This window comes from Vidua chalybeata, chromosome 16 (assembly GCF_026979565.1).
Source record: "Vidua chalybeata isolate OUT-0048 chromosome 16, bVidCha1 merged haplotype, whole genome shotgun sequence".
Taxonomy (NCBI): Eukaryota; Metazoa; Chordata; class Aves; order Passeriformes; family Viduidae; genus Vidua; species Vidua chalybeata.
The window spans coordinates 14205229-14224605 of NC_071545.1; the positions used below are offsets into that span (position 1 = coordinate 14205229).

General features: G+C 51.1%; 2 protein-coding genes across 2 annotated transcripts; both read left to right on the forward strand.

Annotated features, from left to right (window-relative positions):
- The first annotated feature begins 2 nt into the window (after window positions 1–2).
- Window positions 3–8059, forward strand: GID4 (GID complex subunit 4 homolog). The gene is made up of 6 exons (XM_053957407.1): window positions 3–374; window positions 1577–1636; window positions 2332–2439; window positions 3093–3194; window positions 4180–4310; window positions 5490–8059. The coding sequence occupies exons 1-6, from the start codon at window positions 18–20 to the stop codon at window positions 5551–5553; spliced, it is 822 nt and encodes a 273-aa protein (XP_053813382.1). The 5' UTR covers window positions 3–17; the 3' UTR covers window positions 5554–8059.
- A 664-nt stretch (window positions 8060–8723) lies between these two features.
- Window positions 8724–18998, forward strand: DRG2 (developmentally regulated GTP binding protein 2). The gene is made up of 13 exons (XM_053957894.1): window positions 8724–8837; window positions 9909–10069; window positions 11355–11444; window positions 12482–12542; window positions 13481–13571; window positions 13913–13985; window positions 14125–14215; window positions 14393–14490; window positions 15359–15435; window positions 16109–16197; window positions 17026–17084; window positions 17496–17549; window positions 17635–18998. Exons 1-13 carry the CDS (start codon window positions 8774–8776, stop codon window positions 17719–17721), a joined length of 1095 nt encoding a protein of 364 aa, XP_053813869.1. The 5' UTR covers window positions 8724–8773; the 3' UTR covers window positions 17722–18998.
- The last annotated feature ends 379 nt before the right edge of the window (window positions 18999–19377 follow it).

Below are 19377 nucleotides of genomic sequence, written 5' to 3' on the forward strand. Positions count from 1 at the left end.
CACGCGCGCGGGGGCCAATGGGAGCGCGCGGAGGCGCTGCCAGGAGGCCCCGACCCAGCGGCGGCCGCGGCGTGAGGGAGCGGAGCGGAGCGGAGCGGGCGGCGTCCCCCGGCCGCACCCCGGCCCCGGCCACGCTGGCGCCCGGGGACCCTCCCGAGATGCCGGTTCGGAGCGAGAGGCGCCGCGCTGGAGGGGCGGGGGGCTCGGCCTCCTCCTCCCCTGCCACCGGAGCGGCCGCCAGCAGCCTAGTGCCGCCGCCCCCCATCAACACGGCGCAGCCTGGAGTGGCCACTTCGCTTCTCTACAGCGGGGCCAAGTTCCGCGGGCAGCAGCGCAGCAAAGGCAACGCCTACGAGGTGGAGGTCGTCATGCAGGTGAGGGGGTTGGCGGGGCGAGCCGGGCCCTGGCGGGGCGGGAACGGCCACCGCGGCCTGAGGCGAGCGGGGGGACCCGCTCGCCTCAGGCCGCGGTGGCCGTTCCCGCCCCGCCGGCCCCTTGCGACAGCACCCGCATCACCCTACCCCTCGATATTAAGAGGAATTTCTTCGCAGAAAAGGTCACTAAACATTGGAATGGGCTGCTTAGGCAGATGGTGAAGTCACCATCCCTGGAGGTGTTTAAGGAAAGCCTGGACGTGGCACACTCAGTGCTGCGGTCTGGTTGACAAGGTGGTGAATCAGTCACAGGACGGGCTGGATGATCTCAGCTCTCTTCCGACCTCAGTGGTTCTGTGATGATTCCAAGCCGGCGGGGTATTTTTATGTTCGTTTCCCCACGTTCCTGGTGGGATTTGTTGTGGTGGGGACATCCCATGGCTGCTCAGCTCCACTGCACGCTGTCACCTCGCAGGGGCTGGCTGTGGTTTTGTGCTTAAAAACGCTGCTTTTGTGCCGAAAACGTGGCTGTTTTGCATGTGTCAGCTGAGGAGAGGGGGCTGCCTGCTCTCCCTGTGCTGAGCACAGGGAAACGTTGCTGTCCTTTGATCACAGGTGGAGAAGATCCATCTTCTCTCGGGTGGAGGTTTTCACTTCCCTGAATAACTCACTGCGTGTTTTGAAAGCGGATCTAGAGATGTCGGGGAAAAGAAAAAAATCCCTTGGAAAATCCCTGCTTTTAAAGGAGCAGGCAAATCCTTGCCTAGTTTCTGCACAGCACAGGCAGAGAGATGCAACCTGATAACTCCAAATGCAGGTGGCATAAAAGCTTTAGATTTAGGAGAAAGGCCTGTAAAATGCTGGGGGTGTGGGTGATTCTTCCAGGGATGCTTTTTCTTGGAGAACACTGTGAGTCAGATCCCTTCCGGCTGGAAAGGGGATTTGCTTCCTGCTGGACAGTTCTGGGCAGAGGGTGTTTGTGTGTCTTGGGAGCAGGCCTGGGATGTGGAGGCTGCCAGAGGTGAGCTGGGCACCTGCAAATGATCTTTCCAGGTGGTTCTCATCATGGAAGAGTGCTGTGAATATAGGGCAGTGGGTGCCAGCTGGAGCTGAAATTATCTTTGGAAGGGTTAGAAACTGCTTTGGATCAAGCATGTACCTTCATACCTATTTTTATGGTTGGACTTTACACTCTTTTCCAGCATGTGGATATGGAAAACTCCTATCTCTGTGGATACTTGAAGATTAAAGGCCTTACAGAGGTGAGTGTTAACTGCAAAACAACACAAAAGGGGGCTCTGTGAAGGTTTTTTTTTTTCCCTGGTGGAGTGAGAGAAGCTGCTGCCAAAAATAGGAAGTGGAGAGGTTGAGCATGGTGTAGATTTGATCAAAGGGGATCAGCTGGAGAATGGTGCTGGCTGTAAATGTCACAGGTGATCATCCAGCTGGGAGCTCCATGGAATCATTTAGACTTGGAAAAGCCCTCTGATATCATTGAGTCCAACCACTGCCCCAGGACCCAGCCAGGTCCACCAGTTCCCTGGGCAGCCTGTTCCAACGTTTAACCACTCTTTTAAATTGTTCCTAATGTCCAATCTAAACCTCCCTTGGTGCGATTTGAGGACATTTCTTCTTGTCCTGTCCTTGTTCCCTGGGAGCAGAGCCTGACCCCCACCTGGCAGCCCCTTCAGCTGCTTGTGTTCCAAATCCTTCCCCACAGCCCAGCTCTGACATGGCTCCTGGCTTCATAAAGTGAAGAAAGGCTGGAATAAGAGCGTGGAGGAGTCAGCCTTGGAGAGATGTGGGGCAGGACGAGGGATGGGAGCAGCAGCCGCCTCAGATTGCCCAGAGCTCTCCCTGGGAGATGCTTTTTGCTGAGTGCATGGAGCTCTGTGTGCTCTTGGGTTTGTGTCTGTAGGTGACAATTGTGACCCCACCTTTGTCTCCCCTCTGCCAGGAGTACCCAACCCTCACCACGTTCTTCGAGGGCGAGATAATCAGTAAGAAACACCCGTTCCTAACGCGCAAGTGGGACGCCGACGAAGACGTGGATCGTAAACACTGGGTAAATAAATCTGGGAGCAGAGGGTGGGTCTGGGCTGCTGGTTTGGAGGAGAGGTGCAGTGTGTGCCAATGCAAGAGCTGGCAGAAAGGCCTGGAGTCCTCTCCTTGTTGCTGTTTCCCTCCTCCCACTGGGATCTTTGCAAATAGAGGTCTCTTCAGCAAGCTGTGAGCTGTGATGAGGGAGGGGATGTTTTGTTTTCCACTTGTTTGCCTCGGGGTTGGAAGGGAGCAGGAGCAATCCCTATCTCTTGACCCCCTAAGAGAGCACACTCCGTATTTTTGGAGACTTATTGCAAAATGGAGTGGAGAAGGGGAAAGCACAGGTAGGGTAGTTGGTACCTGTGTCCCTGCTCAGGGCAGGGTGCACCTGCTGCTGTGTTGTGAGGCCACAGCAGCCACCTGATCACCCCCCCCCACCATTGACCTTGGCTGTTGTCTGCCAAGCTTTGATGTTTGTTGTATTTCTGTCAAAATATCTTCCTCTGAAAGTGCAGGAGCTTCTCCAGCCAGGCTGGATATTGCTGTGAGTGTCAGTAGATAGATTTCCCTCCTAAACAGCAGCTGGTATTAGAAGTTCTATTCCTGGAATAAACATCCTGGGTTTTTTTTTTTTTTTTTTTTTCTTGTTTTTTTTTTTTTTTTTTTTTGTTTCAGGGAAAGTTCCAGGCTTTTTACCAGTATGCAAAAACATTTAACTCTGATGACTTTGATTATGAAGATCTAAAAAATGGGGACTATGTCTTCATGAGATGGAAGGTAAACCCTGCCTGTCTCCTTCTCTGCTGAGCTGCTTGCAAGGCACTGACAGAGACATGAGATGTCTCAGAGCTTTTCCAGCTATGATGGTTTAATGAAATATCTCATCCTGCCAACCCCAAAACCCACTGTACTTGCAAGTTCCAGTATGACTCTTGTCTAGCCAGCTAATTGTGTCCTTAAGGGCTGCAGTCATGGCTAAAAACACAACAGGAAAATCTTGCTTGGTGATGCTGCAGAGAGTTGATGTCTCCAGTCCCTGTGTGGGGCCTGTGTTTGATGCTCTGGCCAGTTTGCAGCTCTGTTCTTCAGCTGGGATCATCACAGAGTCACCATAGACTGGTTTGGGTTGGAAGAAACCTTAAAGCTCATCTTGTTCCCTTCTCCTGCCTAGGGCAGGGACACCTCCCACTATTCCAGGTTGCTCCAAGCCCTGTCCTTGGACACTTCCAGGGGTCCAGGGGCACCCACAGCTTCTCTGGGTACTGTGTGCCAGGGCCTCCCCACCTTCACAGGGAAAAATGTCATCCCAATATCCCATCTAACCCTGCCCTCTGGCAGTGGGTAGCCATGCCCTCTCTTCCTGTCACTTAGCAAAGTTCCTCTCCACCTTTCCCATATGCTCCCATAAGTGTTGAAAAGCTGCAGTGAGAACTCCCTGGAGCCTTCTCTTCATTCTCAGGCTCTGACTCCCAGTTTTGCAATGGGCTTCTGGCTTGCAAGAGATGGGTGTTTAAATTGATCTCTTGCACTCTTAAAACTCATTCTGTTCTCAGTTATCTGCTTCCCTGTGAGGTCCCTGCAGTGGCAGGTGGTGAAGGGACACTCTGGTCTCTGCTCTGGGCTGCTGAGAGTGCAGGGAGTGCTCAGCCAGGAATGTCTTCATGTTAGTGGGTACCAATATTTGGTTTGGGAGGGCAGATTGGGGTGGGGTGGGGCTGTATTTGACCAACATTTTAAGATGCAGCCTATGTTTTGAATACAGGAGCAGTTCCTAGTCCCAGATCACACCATCAAGGACATCAGTGGTGCTTCCTTTGCTGGCTTCTATTACATCTGCTTCCAGAAGTCAGCAGCATCTATAGAGGGCTATTACTACCATAGGAGTTCAGAATGGTAAGGAAGCTTCCTACCTCCTGAAGACTTAAACCAAGCTGTGACTCCTCTCCTGCTTGTCCACAACCTTGGGAGAGTCCAGGCAGGAGATTCAGGCTGGTGGTTGGACCTTGGGGCTGAAAGGGAGGATGTGGCCACGGCTGGCCTGAGCAGGCTGGTGTAGTCCATTGGTGTGGTATAAAGTGCTGCCCTTATGGAAAAGGGGAGGAAATTTGGGATGGCAGGATGGAGGAGGGAAGATGATGCAGGGTCTGAAGAAGTGCTGTGAGGGACCTCAGTTCTCTCTCCTAAGGAACAGCTTGGCTGTTGCTCCCTTCAGGCAGAAATCTTGTCAGGCCAGTGTTTTGTATTCTGAGGTCCTTGGGGTGTTGCTGTTAAGACAAGAGAACAGTCAAAGCTAATTGGTGGGTTTTTTGTTGGAGACAAGTAGCTGTGGAGAGCTCTTTTCTTTTGCATCATTGTCATGAGCAGCAGGTGGAGGATGGCTGGAAGCTCTCAGGGGGAGGGAAGGAACCAGGAGGCTTTCAGACACATTCCCTCTAGCTGAGCTTTGAAAGAGTCATGTGTAATTTGCACTTGTAGCAAACACTGTTTGAACTTGAAAGTTGTTGAACTTCAAAGGGAGTCCAAAAAACCACCACAGTCAGCCCACCTGGAATGCTGCCTTGCTGCAGGTGGCTCAGAGGAACCAGAGTGGGAATTACAGGATCATTAAGGTTGGAAAAAACCTCCAAAATAATCAAGTCCAACCTTTGACCGAATACCGCCATTTCCTCTAAACCCTAAATGGAATGTCTGTTTGATTTCTGAGCACTTCTAGGGATGGTAACTCCTCCACTTCCCTGGGCAGGCCATTCCAGGTCTAAACCACTCTTTCAGTGAGGAACTTTTTCCTCATATCCAACCTGAACCTCTCCTGGCACAACTTGAGGCTGTTTCCCCTTGTCCTATCACTACTTTTGTGGGAAAAGAGCCTGACCCCCACGTGGCTGCACCCTCCTGTCAGGGAGTTGTAGAGTGATGAGGAACGATGCCAGGATTTTGGCACGGTGGGGAGTGGCTGTTGGATGCCTGAACACTCTGGGTGTGTAAAGGGGGAGAGAAGAGCAGCCAGCAGAGTGTCTGCTCTGTGGCTGCCAAGCAGGAGCTCTGTGTAATCCTCTCTTCCTTCTCTGCCAGGTATCAGTCATTGAATCTAACGCACGTTCCCGAGCACAGTGCTCCTATCTACGAGTTCCGATGACAGCTGTCCACATCTGATAGCGCCCAGAAGCAAACGGGCAGGAGAGCATGGCCTGCCAGGAGAACTGTGTCCCTGTGGGAGCACGGGAATGCACGCTTCTCTCCTGCCCTTGGACTCAGAGAGAGAGAGAGAGAGCCTGGATGTTAACTCACCCAGCCCGAGGAGCTGCTGGAGCTTGATTCTCCCTCCTGTCGAGTGGCCATTTGATCTTTACTCTGGTTTTAAGCTACTTTAATGCACTTTCTTGTTGCACAGCTCGTTTCTCTGTCACTGAAGTTCCTCCCGGCTCTCCTCTGGAAGCTGTTTCTCAGTAGCTGGAATCAGTGCTCTGGCCTCTAAATAATAAGGAAATGTAAGCCCAAGGCTTATATTTTCCTTGTTATATCCTGATGTGGGTTGAAATCACCAGGATTCAGGTTTCTTGCCCAGATTTCCAGCTGTGATGCTCCCAGAGCCAGGTCCTGGGTGTGAGGCTTAGCTGTGGAGTCTGTTGGGGAGTGTTGGCTGAGATAAGGCTGGAATGAGGCTTTGCTGGCTAACAAGGTAGCTGCAGATCTTTCAGGAACGCCAGCCCTTTGGAGCTGGGAGCTGTTCCTGTGTCTGGATACACCATTGGGAATTAATTTGATGTACGGACTTCCAGGCTCTCAGTAAAGTGGATCTGAACTCTGCTTGTAGGTGTATATTTGCTCTTTACTTAAGTTAAGGGTAAAAAAAAAAAAAAAAGTTAAAAAAAAAAGACAAAAAAACACCTTTTATTAAAAAAAATTATCTATTTTTATGGTTCCTTTTCCAAAGGACCCTATGGCAAATGCACAAGTACTGGATTCCATGTTACTGTTTTCACATTGAAAACCAGGAATGTCTGTGTTTTTATATCTGTGTCTGTATCCAGCTAAGCTTTGGGAACATAACCAGAGCACAAACGCTGAGCAGCGTCGCCCTGGGACCTCTCAGCGTTTGTACTCCCCCTTCATGCTTCACCAACACTGCTTGACACCTTTTTACAAGGAGAAACAAGAAAAAAGTTTTTAAAAAACCCTTCTCAGTAGCTCCCTCTGACACTGAATGTTCCAACCTAAGGCTCCTGTGCCAAAGCGTGTGCATGCGTGTGGGGTGGTTTTTTTAAAGACACTTTAAAACTTGGCCTCAGTTGTGTTTTTACCTTGTCAGCCCCACCTGTGGGGCTTTGTGAGAGTTTAGTTTGCCTTTTTTTCTGGCTGTTTTAAAGCCCAGCTTCCTCCAGGCAGACGTGTGGTACGGCTGGTGCTGAGGATGGATTTTCCACCTGGGAGAGGAGATTGAAGCCTCCGCGTGCCGGCACGAGGTGCTTTGGGTTTTGCTTCTTTTTAACTAATTTCCCTTTTGGCAGCAGTTATCACTTGTTTAAGCCTTAAGGAGGAAGGATTCAGGGCTTGGAGAGCCCTTTCCTGTATTCCAAGTTGGGCTTTGGAGTGCCTGGTCTCGGGAGATGATGCGGAATTCGCCCGCCTCGCGCGTGCTGCTCTCCGTGGATCGATCCTTCTCCCCGTGGACAGAGATGCCTGGGGAGAAGGGAGAGACCTGGCCCTTCCCAGGGACTGTGTGCTGGTGCCTTGGCTGTTGCTGGGGGACGTGCAGGGACAGCACTGAGGTGATTTGGGGCTGTGAGCAGAGCACTTGGGAAGTGCGTTCCCGTTTTAATTTGCTCCTCTTGGAGAAACTCAGCCCCTTTGGAGGAGAGGGGTTTCCTCATGGGCAGTGCTGGGAGATGTCCTGGTTTTAGAGTGAAAACCAGTGGTGCTGCTCCACTGTGACCAAGTGTGGGGGTGAAACCTCCTTCCCAGGTGCTGTGTGAGTGCAGGGACCCAGCTCCTGCGGCTCTTGCCAGCCCTCTGGAGCTGTCTGTGCAATGCTGGTGGTCCCTGCGCTCCCCAGGGCTGTCAGTGCCAGAGGGACACCTGGATTTCTGATATGGCTTAGTTGAATTAACCCTGTTCGTTGGCAGAAGCTGAGTTAGGATGGTCCTGGGGGTGTTTAACACGTCTAACTATCCCTAAACCAATGAAGTTGGGTTGTTTTTAAGACTTGATATGTTGTGAGAAGGGTGTGGAAAGAGCGTCCTGCTTTGTGCCTGCCTTCTTCCCACTACCCTGAAGGGAATTTCAGCTTAGATCCAGAACGGTCTGGATGTCATGTGTGGCAGGAGCAGAGCAGGTTGCGGAGCTGAGGGTTTTGCAGGGGCTGTTGGTGTGTGAATTTTCCCTCCTCAAAGGCCTTTGCTTTGGTTTTTCCTTTTCTTTGACCTGTTTGAGTTGAGGGGAGATGTTCTGTACGTCGTGGTGCGGTGAGAGAGAATGGCCCAGGGGAGGATTTGGGGGGCAGAGGTGAGAAATGGGGTGTTTGGGCTTGGGAGAGGATGTGGTGTCTCTTGAAGCACTCTGGCTGCAGCAGGGTGTCCGTGTGGGGGCCGAGGAGGAGTTTTGTGGAGCGATCAAGATCCAAATTAAACATGGATTCTGTTGAAGGGGTCTGTGTCCGTGTGTGTTTGTCCACCACAGCACTTTGTGGTTCCAGGGTCTTGCTGTGCTTCATCTCCTTCCTTGAGGGCTTCTCCAGGAATCCCAGCAGCTTCTGATGGCCTTAATTCACAGACTCTCAGAATTATTAAAGCTGGAAAAGACCCATGAGAGCATCGAGTTCAGCCTGTGACCGATCCCCACCTTTTCACTTGGTGGCATTGAGTGTCACATCCAGTCTTTCCATGAACACCTCCAGGGATGGGGACTCCACCAACCTCCCTGGACAGACTGTTCCAATAGCTAATCACCCTTTCAGGGAAGAAATTCCTCCCGATGCCCAACCTGAACCTCCCCTGGCCCCCTCGAGGCTGAAATCATTCAGCCCTCGTGTCCTTTCTCTGGGTGCCTGGGAGAAGAGCCCGATCCCCCCCGGCTCCAGGGTCCTTTCAGGATCCAGGCTCAATTAGAGGAGGCAGTCCCGGTGAGGGGCTCCCCTGCTTTCTGAGCCCTTTCCCTTTGAGCCTATCCCTCCGTAGCCTCCTGTCCCCGCAGCTCTCGCCCCCACCCGGGGTCACCTCCCTGGGGTGGCGGCGGGCGGAACGCAAGGGCGCGGGGCTCGGGGCGCGGCCGGAGCTCGCAGTGCGGCGCGGCCCGGACGTGTGACGGGGACGGACGGCCGGGCCGGCGGCGCTTCCGGCGGGCGCGGAGCGGGGCCCGCCATGGGCATCCTAGAGAAGATCTCGGAGATCGAGAAGGAGATCGCCCGCACGCAGAAGAACAAAGGTGCCGAGGGCGGCCGGGGGCTGAGGGACCCGGGGACAGCGGGCGGGCACGCGGGCTGAGGGACTGGGTGGGGGCACAGGTGGTCTGTGAGTTATGGGGGGGCTGAGAGGGCTCCGAGGGAGGAGGGGACTGGGATCTGTGGGGAGTCTGGGGGTCCGCTGGGCTGCGAGCTATGGGGGGCTGGGAGAGACTCTGGGCGCTGTGGGGGCTCGGGGTTGTGGGGTCTGGGAGGGGCTCTGTGGGAAGAGGGGCCGCTCGGGGCTGTGGGGGAGGCAGGATGGGGGGAGTTGTGGAGCTGGGGGGTCTTTGGGGACACGGAGGGCTGGATCGGGGGTGCCGGGAGCAGGGTGAGCCCTGGGGCTGTGTGAGGGGCCCTGGGCAGGGCGGGGGCCGCTCTCTCTCCTGCCCTGTGCTGCAGCCGCAGCCCCCCCGGGGCTGGCAGCGGGGACATCTCGAGCTGGCCCAGGAGGCTTGTGCTCTTTGAGAGCTCTGGGGGCTCTGCCGGAGCTGCTGCTGGGGCTGTGGGCTGCAGTAAATAATAGAAATAAACCTGGGAGCTCCTGGTTTCATGCCCTTATCTGTTACAAAGCAAGACAGCTACCTTTCTTTTTTTTTCCTGGTTCAGGTGTAAATTGAAGTGTTTTCTAGGACTAAGGCAGGAAAGTACTTTCACACGTGTGAACTCTGGGTTAATTGTGTCTTTAAAAGTTGACAAGAGGAGGGGGGAAATAATCTGGTCATTTTGGGGTGCTGAATGTGAGCAGGTGTAAGGAGGGGCTGCTCCCCCTGTGACCTCTCTCTCCTGAACTGGCTCCCTTCGTTCCTGCACCTGCTCCTTTAACTCAGGAACTTTTTGGCTGTTTCCCTCCACTCTGACTTTGTGCAGGTCCCTGGAAGGTTTGCTCTCAGTGCCCAGGCTTCCAAAAGGTGATGGAACAGCTCAGTGCCTGGCCATGCTTGAGATGCTGACCAAGATCCACAAGTGTTTCCTTTTTTAGGAAGGTTCTCGCTCCCAGAAGCGAATCACCAGCAACTTTCTGCCAACCAGCTCTTGGCTTTGTGTCATTGCAGCCACAGAGTACCACCTGGGCCTGCTGAAGGCAAAGCTTGCAAAATACAGAGCTCAGCTGCTGGAACCCTCCAAATCACCAGCTGCCAAGGGCGAGGGCTTCGATGTGATGAAATCAGGAGATGCCCGGGTGGCTCTGATCGGTTTTCCTTCTGTGGGGAAGGTCAGTCAGGGTTTGTGCTCCCTGTGTCTCCAGGCTGGGCTTTGCAGGGTGTTGTAAATGCAGGTGAACCCGGGGGGGGAGAAATGCTGATGTGTGACTCCAGCTCAGGAGGCTGAATGATTTCTTTATTAGAACTATGCTATAATACATTAATTTTCTATTTAAAGGAGATACTAAAACCACAAACCTACTTTTTCTAACTCCTATATCTAACTCACTCACAACTCGTGTCCCTCTCTGAGAGTCCAGCCACAGGTGGGTTGGATTGGGTTGGATTGGATTGGATTGGGTTGGATTGGCCACCAGGCTCAAACAATCCTCACCAGAATCCAACCAAGCAATCACCCCAGGGAAACAATTCTCCAAACACATTCCACATGGGGAAAACAAGGAGCAAAAATAGAAATTGTTTTCTCTTTCTTCTCTCTGTGCTCCTCTATGAAAAAAATCCTGAGATTTTTTTTTTTTTGCAGCAGTGGCTGCAGAGCAGGTTTGGGATCACAGCAGCGTGGGATGGTTTGGGTTGGGAGGCACCTTAAAGCTCCTCTGGTGAGATCCCACCTGGAGTCCTGTGCACAGTTCTGGTGTCTCCAGCATGAGGAGGACGTGGAACTGTTGGAGAGAGGACTGGAGAGTGGAGACAGGCTGAGAGAGTTGGGGCTGGAGAAGAGAAGGTTGTGTGGAGACCTCACAGCACTTTCCAGTACCTGAAAAGGCTCCAGGGGAGCTGGAAATGGATTCTTTGTAGTGGCAGGGAGAGGGGGAATGGGTTCACACTGAAAGAGGGGGAATTTAGGTGAGATATAGGGAAGAAATTCTTCCCTGTGAGGGTGGACAGGCCCTAGCACAGGTTGCCCAGAGCAGCTGTGGCTGCTCCTGGATCCCTGGAAGTGTCCAAGGCCAGGCTGGGTGGGACTCGGAGCAGCCTGGGATAGTGGAAGGTGTCCATGGCAGGGGTGGAATGAAATGGGCTTTGAGGTCACTTCCAACCCAAATCATGCCACGATCTAGGTGAAAGCTGGAGGTGGGGAAACACTCCTTCATGCTGTGTGCTCTGCCCTGTGGAACTCGTTGTTGCCTGAAAGTTGTTCTTGCCCAGCCCCAGCAGTGCTGAGGAAAGAAAAGAACTGATTTACTTGAGTTCCATCACAGTGTCACCAGCTCAGTCCCTGTGCCTGGAGCAGCCACAACACAACTTCCACAGCCTGAGGAGCACTTTGGTGTTGCTTGTTTTGCTGAACCTTCTCATTTTCCTGCCTGCTGATGCTGATCTCTTGCATTTCAGTCCACGTTTCTGAGTTTAATGACCTCGACTGCCAGCGAGGCCGCGTCCTACGAGTTCACCACGCTGACCTGCATCCCAGGAGTCATAGAGGTGAGCAGGATTCTCCTCCAGCTGTGCAAGTGTGTTTGCACCAGCCACACTTGTGCTGCCACTAAAGAGCACGCACATCCAAAGGTCTCCAAAGCTGAATTTTGCTTTAAACTTATGAGTGCTGGTGTAGCACTTCCCTGAACAATTCAGGATTGGCTGCCTGAGGAGGATTTTTGTGCTGCTCTTGGTCTGACCAGAGCAGTACAACAATTCTCAACTGAATTTTGTATAACCACTGTCGGTGCCAGTGACCAGCTGGCTGCAAACCTTGACAGATTTGTTTTTAATGAAGCTTTACAGAGGCAATCTGTGCTCTGATCACTTTCAAAACAAAATGCAGCTATTCCTGTCCTTGAGGGGTTTTATTAGTGGTGACCTCAGCATCCATCAGTAAAGCAAATGATAAAGGGCATCAAACTGAAAAGTGTCCAAGAGTAATGAGGAAATCTGGCTCAGGATGGAAGGGAGAGTTAAATAATGAAAATAATTGTATTAGTGGGAAAAGGAGTTTAATGTAACACATTCAAGCAGAGCTGTGAACTGCAACAATGGCTGGAGAGCCAATGCCTTGCAAATCCTAGGAATAAGAGTCTCCTGGGTTTTTTCCTGGTACTGTAAGACCTGCAGCACCCCTGAATAGTTTGGTCTGTCACATTAAGAGATGTGGCACTTGTTTATTACTGAGTTTTCTCATTAGACCAAGAAAAGAAGGGTTGTTTTTCCTTTCCATTCCCCAAACTTGGGAATGTGTGACTGCTGTGCTGTTTTCCTGCTGCTTTGTCCAGCTGCAGTCACAGGATGCTTTAGGGGGTCAGGATCTAATGCAAGCTGTGTGTGCTGCTGAACACAGCCCATAGCTCTGGAATTTGCCTCAGGACAGAGCCATGAGCTTTGTACAGGGCTCCCCTGGCCTGCCAGTTCCATCCAACTCCACTCTCCATAGGATGTGGGCCCCCAGCACGTGTTTGGGGCTCCTGGGGCAGCTCAGGTGCCCTGCAAGAAGCTTTCAACTTTCCATCCTTCCATTTCCCTTTCAGTACAAAGGAGCCAATATTCAGCTGCTGGATCTGCCTGGAATCATCGAAGGAGCAGCTCAAGGTTGGCTCATGTCTGTGTTCATGTACAGGAGGGATTTGCCCTCAGTAGTGCCCCTGGGTGGCTCAGATACACACAGGTTTCCTGGGCCAAGAGTTCCTACTTTGTCTTTCCAAATTTTTGAGTCCTTGATCCTATGTGAGGCACGATTCCTGTCCCTGAGCCCACAGAAGGGTCTATATGTAGCACATAGATGGTTTTCTGGAGGTGGGAGCCAAAGCAAGCCAGTCACTTCTAACATCCTTGCCTGAGTGTTAAGTGGCTCATCTGTTTTCTGGTACTGAGGAAATCTATAGAAAGATGCTGGAGAGGAGGAGGGAGAATTACAGCTAAACACTAACCTTGAGTAATTCCCTGAGTTCCTGCCAGTCCTCCCATGACTCCTGATTCTGGGAAGAGATGTTGGCTTTGTCTCTCTGTGTTGTCATTGTCCTCCTTGTCTGAAAATAGCTTAGGAAATCAGGGAGTCATGAAACACCTGGGAAGGGACCTACAGGGATCATTGATCCAGCTCCTGGCCCTGCAGAGACACCCCAACAATCCCAGCCTGTGCCTGGTGTTGTCCAAACACTCCTGGAACTCTGGCAGCCTTGGGGCTGTGCCCATTCCCTGGGGAGCCTGGGCAGTGCCAAGCACCCTCTGGGAGAAGAACCTTTTCCTAATCCTAACCTAGATCCAACCTAATCCTCCCTGACACAGCTCCAGCCATTCCCTTGGGTCACTAGAACAGTGTCTGTGTTTCCTAAGGCACCTTCTGGCACTGATCTCCTCTGTGCTGCCTGCAGCTGCTGCCAGGGCTTCCAGCAGCTGACTGCAGCTAGAACAGCACTGCAGGATCTTTTTCCTTGCTTTCAAGCTGCTGCATGGGGCAGGAGTGCCCATCTGTCAGGGCACTCAGCTGGTTCCTGTTGCTGATGTGCATCCCCCCCCTGTCTCGCCAGGGAAGGGCAGAGGCCGGCAGGTGATCGCTGTGGCCAGGACAGCAGACGTCGTTATCATGATGCTGGATGCCACCAAGGGCGAGGTGCAGAGGTGAGTGTGACCTGGCCTCTGGGCTTGAAAACATGCCAGCTCCCTGAGGAATTGTGGAGAGCACCTGGGGGGAATGAGGAATTAAATTGCTGAGTGTGAGATGGGGGTTGTATTCCATGAGAAGCATCCTGCTGACTGGAGCGCGTGCTGAGCTGGAGGGTCATTGCTACAGCACGGCTGTCACAGGTGGGAATGTCAACCTGGATTTCCACCACAGACTCTGACCTGCATTAGGGGGGTTTTAGGCTTGTGGCAGGGCTGTATCAACACAAGAATCAAAAAGGGAAAGATCTAGGTGTCACCTGGCCACGCTCAGCCTCACTGGTGCTGTGTCCCTGCAGGGCCTTGCTGGAGAAAGAACTGGAATCTGTAGGAATCCGGCTGAACAAAAGCAAACCAAATATCTACTTCAAGGTGAGGCTTCCTGAGCTCCTGGAGGCGCAGCTTGTCTGCTCAAAGCTGAGCTCCCTCTGTGCTGCCCCTTATGTTGGACAGGCTGAGGGGGCTCTGGGTTTTGCAGAATGTTCTTACATTGCTCTTTTGCCTCCTGCAGCCCAAGAAGGGTGGAGGCATCTCCTTCAACTCCACTGTCACGTTGACTCAGTGCTCTGAGAAGCTGGTTCAGCTCATCCTCCATGAATACAGTATCCTTTCCTAAAATGGAAGACCCTTAAGCCATCAGCAGCTCATGGTTTAAGTGCTTCCTGCTGTGTGACAGCCTTGGTGTCACTTTGGTGCTGGCTGGTTGGCAAGAGGCCGTCACCAGGGAGCTCAGCCTGTGTGGTGTGTTGGGATTTGGGCCTTGACAGTGTCCACCTCAGAAATCTTCAACGCTGAGGTCCTGTTCCGAGAGGATTGTTCCCCTGATGAGTTCATTGATGTGATTGTAGGAAACAGGGTCTACATGCCATGCCTCTATGTGAGTATCCTGGGCAGCCTGGCTTCTGTCACACCCAGCATCTCTTTTCTGTGCCAAAGGAAATGGTGGAGCTTCACAGAATCATGGAACAGTTGGGGTGGGAAGGGACCTTAAAGCTCATCTCATTCCACCCTGCCATGGGCAGGGACACCTTTCACTATCCCAGGGTGCTCCAAGCCCTGTCCAGCCTGGCCTTGGACACTTCCAGGGATCCAGGGGCAGCCACAGCTTCTCTGGGCAACCTGTGCTAGGGCCTCCCTGCCCTCACAGGGAAGAATATTTTCTCAGTATCCCATCTAACCCTGCCCTCTCAATTTAAAGCCATTCCCTCTTGTGCTATTACTCCATGCCCTTGTTCCTGGCTCCTAAAACAGAAACGATTTGGGGTTTAAGAGGTGGAAAACAGCTCGACAGGGAGTTTTTTATAGGCTTTGGATGTGCAGCCGTGTGCTGTGTGTGCTCCCTGGGCCCTCTTGTGGCTGGTGCTGCCCTGGAGCAGCAGAGCTTCCAATCCTAGTGCTGGGCTTTGTTCCCACGTGTGGAGCCTCCGATTCCCCTGCTGCCAGCTCTGTGCTTAACTTTTCACATCTGGTCCCTTGTGTGCCAGAGGTCCCCTTAGGGCTCTGTTTGTAGCCACTGGGTCTGTATGAAATCAAAGAACATGTTCCAAGTCATCCCAAAGGGAGAGTTTTAAAAGGCAAAAATTTATATTCAGGCTTCTGAATTTTAATAGTTTGTTTTACTGAGAGTCTTGGCTTATGTTCTGACAAGGTCTGTGTTTCTGATTCAGGTGCTGGAGCTACCTTGTTCTTTGTACATGTTGCTGAATTGCCTTTTTAAGGGCTGTGTTGTTTTCCCTTTGGTTTAGGTTTATAACAAGATTGACCAGATATCCATGGAGGAGGTGGATCGTCTTGCTCGGAGGCCCCACAGTGTTGTCATCAGGTAGGAGCTGTCACGTTGCCTTTTCTGCTGGTCTGCCTCATGTGGGGTTCATTTCACACCCCTTTCTTTAGCTTCTCCCAGGAAGAGACTTCTCCCAGGGCTTCTGGGGTGAGAAGCAGAGCTGCTGTGCAGCTTTTCCCAGATTTCCTTCCCCTGGAGAGGCAGGCAGCTTGGCTTCTCTGTGCTGTCTGCAGGACAGAGTCAAACAGTCTGGCTTGTTTCCTTAGAAGTGCTGATGTATCTGTTGGGGCTTTGCTGCTTCAAAGCTGTTCACCCTTCTGGAATCATGGATTGGTTTGGGTTGGAGGTTGGAAGGGACCCTAAAGCTCATCTCATTCCATGCCCTGCCATGGGCAGGGACACCTTCCTTTAGATCAGTTTGCTCCAGGCCCCATCCAACCTAGCTTTGAACAATTCCAGGGATGGAGCGTGAAACTCTCTGTACAGCCTGTTCCAGTGTTTCTCCACCTCTTTAGTAAGGAATTTCTTCCTAATATCTAATCTAACCCTGCCCTCTTTCAGTTTAAGGTCGTTTTACCTTGTGTTTTTCCTTTCCTTGCATCATTAAAGACTTTGCCTTCATTCTCCAGCACTTTAATAAAGACATTTCACCTTGTTCTTCCGGATCCCTAAATCACAGCAGCAGTAAACAGATGATCCTGGTGTTTTGCAGCTGTGGCATGAAGCTGAACCTGGACTACTTGCTGGAAAAGCTCTGGGAGTACCTGGCACTCACCTGCATCTACACCAAGAAACGGGGACGTAAGTGACCACGAGCTGAACAGAAGGTTTGAAAGGCACAGATGCTGCTGCTGCTCGTGGAAGGCAGACAGGGCTGGTGCCTTGGAAATGCTGGAATTACACCCTCCCTAATCATCTTTCAGCTCTTGGCAAATGCTTCCTGCTCTGTCTGATCCTGCCATATGTGGATCCCACCATGGCCTTCCTGTTGTATTTTGCAAGAGCTGAATTTTCATGTTTTTGCATGATATAGGAGAATAAAGTGTGCAAGTTCACAGCTTTTTCCTTGCTATGCACACTGTGATGAACTGTTTAGCCCATCACAACCCAGAAGAAGTTTCCTGTTCCTGCTGTAAGAAATTTGGTGATTCCCATGCCTTTGGAGGTGACTTTGATCCTCCTTTTGCTTTATAGCCCACTTGCAACTTCTCCCACTGATGAAGGCATATCTATAACTTGCTCTGTTTGGTTGTGAGCAGCTGAACTTGGGTGGGTGTGAGGAGATCAAGGAATTTTCTGAGCTTGTTAAGCTCTGAAATCTTGGGGATTTTGGTTTTTCCTTGAGCAGCAGGTGTGTTTTGACTTGGCTGGTTTTGTTTCTCTTAAGGGTTTGGGATGGAATCAGATCAGGTGGGTTGTGAAGAAGGTGCTGACTGTGTTGAGTGGGTAATTGCACTTGTGGGTAGTGGAGAGCTGATTTGATGCTTTTGGGTACTGGATCCCTGTTCTGTCTGGGAGCAGGAAGGAGGAATTTGGGAGTAGTAAGCACAAGGTGAGATGGTGTCAGCATTTTAGAACACTCTTGATAGAAATCCAATGCTTTCCCCCCCCTCTTCTGTTTCTCCACAGAGAGACCAGACTTTACAGATGCCATTATTCTACGGAAAGGGGCCTCTGTGGAACATGTGGTAATTTTTCTGCATCTTTTACATTTCCCTGTGTGCAGAAGGCAGTTCCTCCTGGACCTGCTGTGATTTGTGCTCCATAAAGCTCAGGACATGTCAGTGTTTGGTTGTGCTTCTCCTTTTGTTGCCTTTTATCTGCCTCAGGTTTCTTTCACAGCTGCTATAAAAGGTTTGAACAGTAATTATTTAATGCAGCCCAGTGAAAAAGCACATGGAAACAATGGAATGGGGCTTTATGGGCTTGGTGATTCCTGTATCTGTTCTGTATGGTTTCAAGTGCTTTTAAGTGGCTCTTAAACTCTTTATTGTAAATTCTGGCATAGAGTTGAGTTTCTTTTCATTCCTGGGTATTGAAAACGTTGTTTGCAAAGTGGTGAATGTAAATACTTCAACTTCTGCCTGTCTGTCTTGCAGTGCCATCGGATTCACAGATCATTATCCAGCCAGTTCAAATATGCCTTGGTGTGGGTAAGTGTTAGACAGCAACTGGAATCCCTGTCTTCAGGTGTCTCTGACTCTTCTTCTAACCCTTCTCCCATTTTTTGCTTCAAAGGGGACAAGCACAAAGTACAGCCCTCAAAGAGTGGGCTTAACCCATATGATGGAGCATGAAGATGTCATTCAGATTGTAAAGAAGTAACTGCTGGTGCCTGGCCTTGCCTTTAATCACTGCAATTGGAACTGACCATGTAAAAACAAAACAAAACACAGCAAAAAAAAAAAAAAAAAAGAAAAAAAAAAAAAAAAGAAAAGAAAAAGGGAGATGTGTTCCAGAGCCAAGAAAGCTTCTGTGAAGCTCCTTCTCTTGGAGAAAGGCAGAAAATGAGGCTACTGTGCTTGCAGGTGGGGATGGGGAAGATGGGTTTCCATCTGGCAGCATTTCAGGCCAAGTGATATTTCTTAAAAATTTAAAAGGAGCCAGTTCTTCTAGGGCACAGTTCCACAGACAGCAGTGTCCTGCCCCTTGTGGGGTTTGCACGTGAATCCATGTGCATTCCCAGTGGGAAGTGTTTGGGTTTGTGTGAAAAAGTCTGGCCCTGTGCTTTGGGCTGAGAGAACATTGCTGATGCTTTGCTGCTTATCCATTCACTTAATTTAAGCATTGATCTGAAGCAGAATCAGAGTTTTCCCTCCCCTGCTCGCTGGACACGTCTCTGCAGCTGAGACAGCCCCTATTTTTAATGGTCCCACCTCAATTAACATTAAAACCTGGCATTCTGTGCCTCTCCATAGCCTTGCAGTGGGGTTTGTAGGACATCCTGGTACTGAGAGATGAGAAATTAAACTGGTAATGGTTAATTAGCCACGGTTAATGGTTAAGTCTAGCCTGGCCAGACTGCAGTGGGGTATGGTCCAAGAGCTGTAGTCTGAGGTGAGGACTCATGTCTGTCATCTTACTCGTTGAGGAGCTGCCTTGGCAGCTTCCTCCTTTCTTGGGCAGGAGTTGTCCTGCCCTTCAGTCCCCAAGGTGGAGGTCTCATCACCCATGCCCCTAAATTCCAGTTGCAGCTCCTTGGAACTCACTCAAGGTACCACTCACAGCTCAAGGTACACAGCTCAAGGCTGTGAGTTTTACCCCAGCCCTGTTAAACATTGCTTGTCTGGATATTGTTCATCAGAAATCTGGGATTTTTGTAATCATGCTTTTCCATCAAATACTGTTGCTAAACAATTCAGAGTGCCTGATAGAGGACAGCTCTTGCCTTCTGGGATCAAGAGCTGCCAATAGCTTTTATTTTCTTTCATTGGAAAAGGGTTTGGTCTGAGGTGGATACAGAACTGTGAGGACAGGTGTGACACCTGTCTGAGCAGGGTTCCTCCCCTCCTCCCTGCTCCTTCCCACCCCTCACAACCTGATCAAGCAGAAATGGAAGGATTATTTTATTTGAGAAAATAAAAAATAGTTATTTCATGTGAGTGGTGGGTAGATGGCTTGGTGTGTTTCCTAACTCTCTTTTTTACCTTTGGCCACCTGAGGAATCCTGGCTGCTGTTGCAGGTGATTTAGGGGGCAATAGAAGGTGAAGTGGTTGCAAGAGACTGGTGATGGGAGATAAATAGATACTAGCTAAGAAGGTGACTTTGAACTCTGTAAGTTCCCTTCCCTGTTCCTGGCTTTGTTCACAGCTGGGGTGCAGAGGAAATCCTGACCACGGCAGCAGCAAGAGGAGAACAAGCTCCAAATGATCCCCATTATCCCTGTCTGGCAGTGGAAAGCTGGCCCTTCCCGGTGTGAGCTGGGTGGGATGCTGTTCCAGCACATTAACTCACCCTTCCCATTTCCTATGAAGGTCACA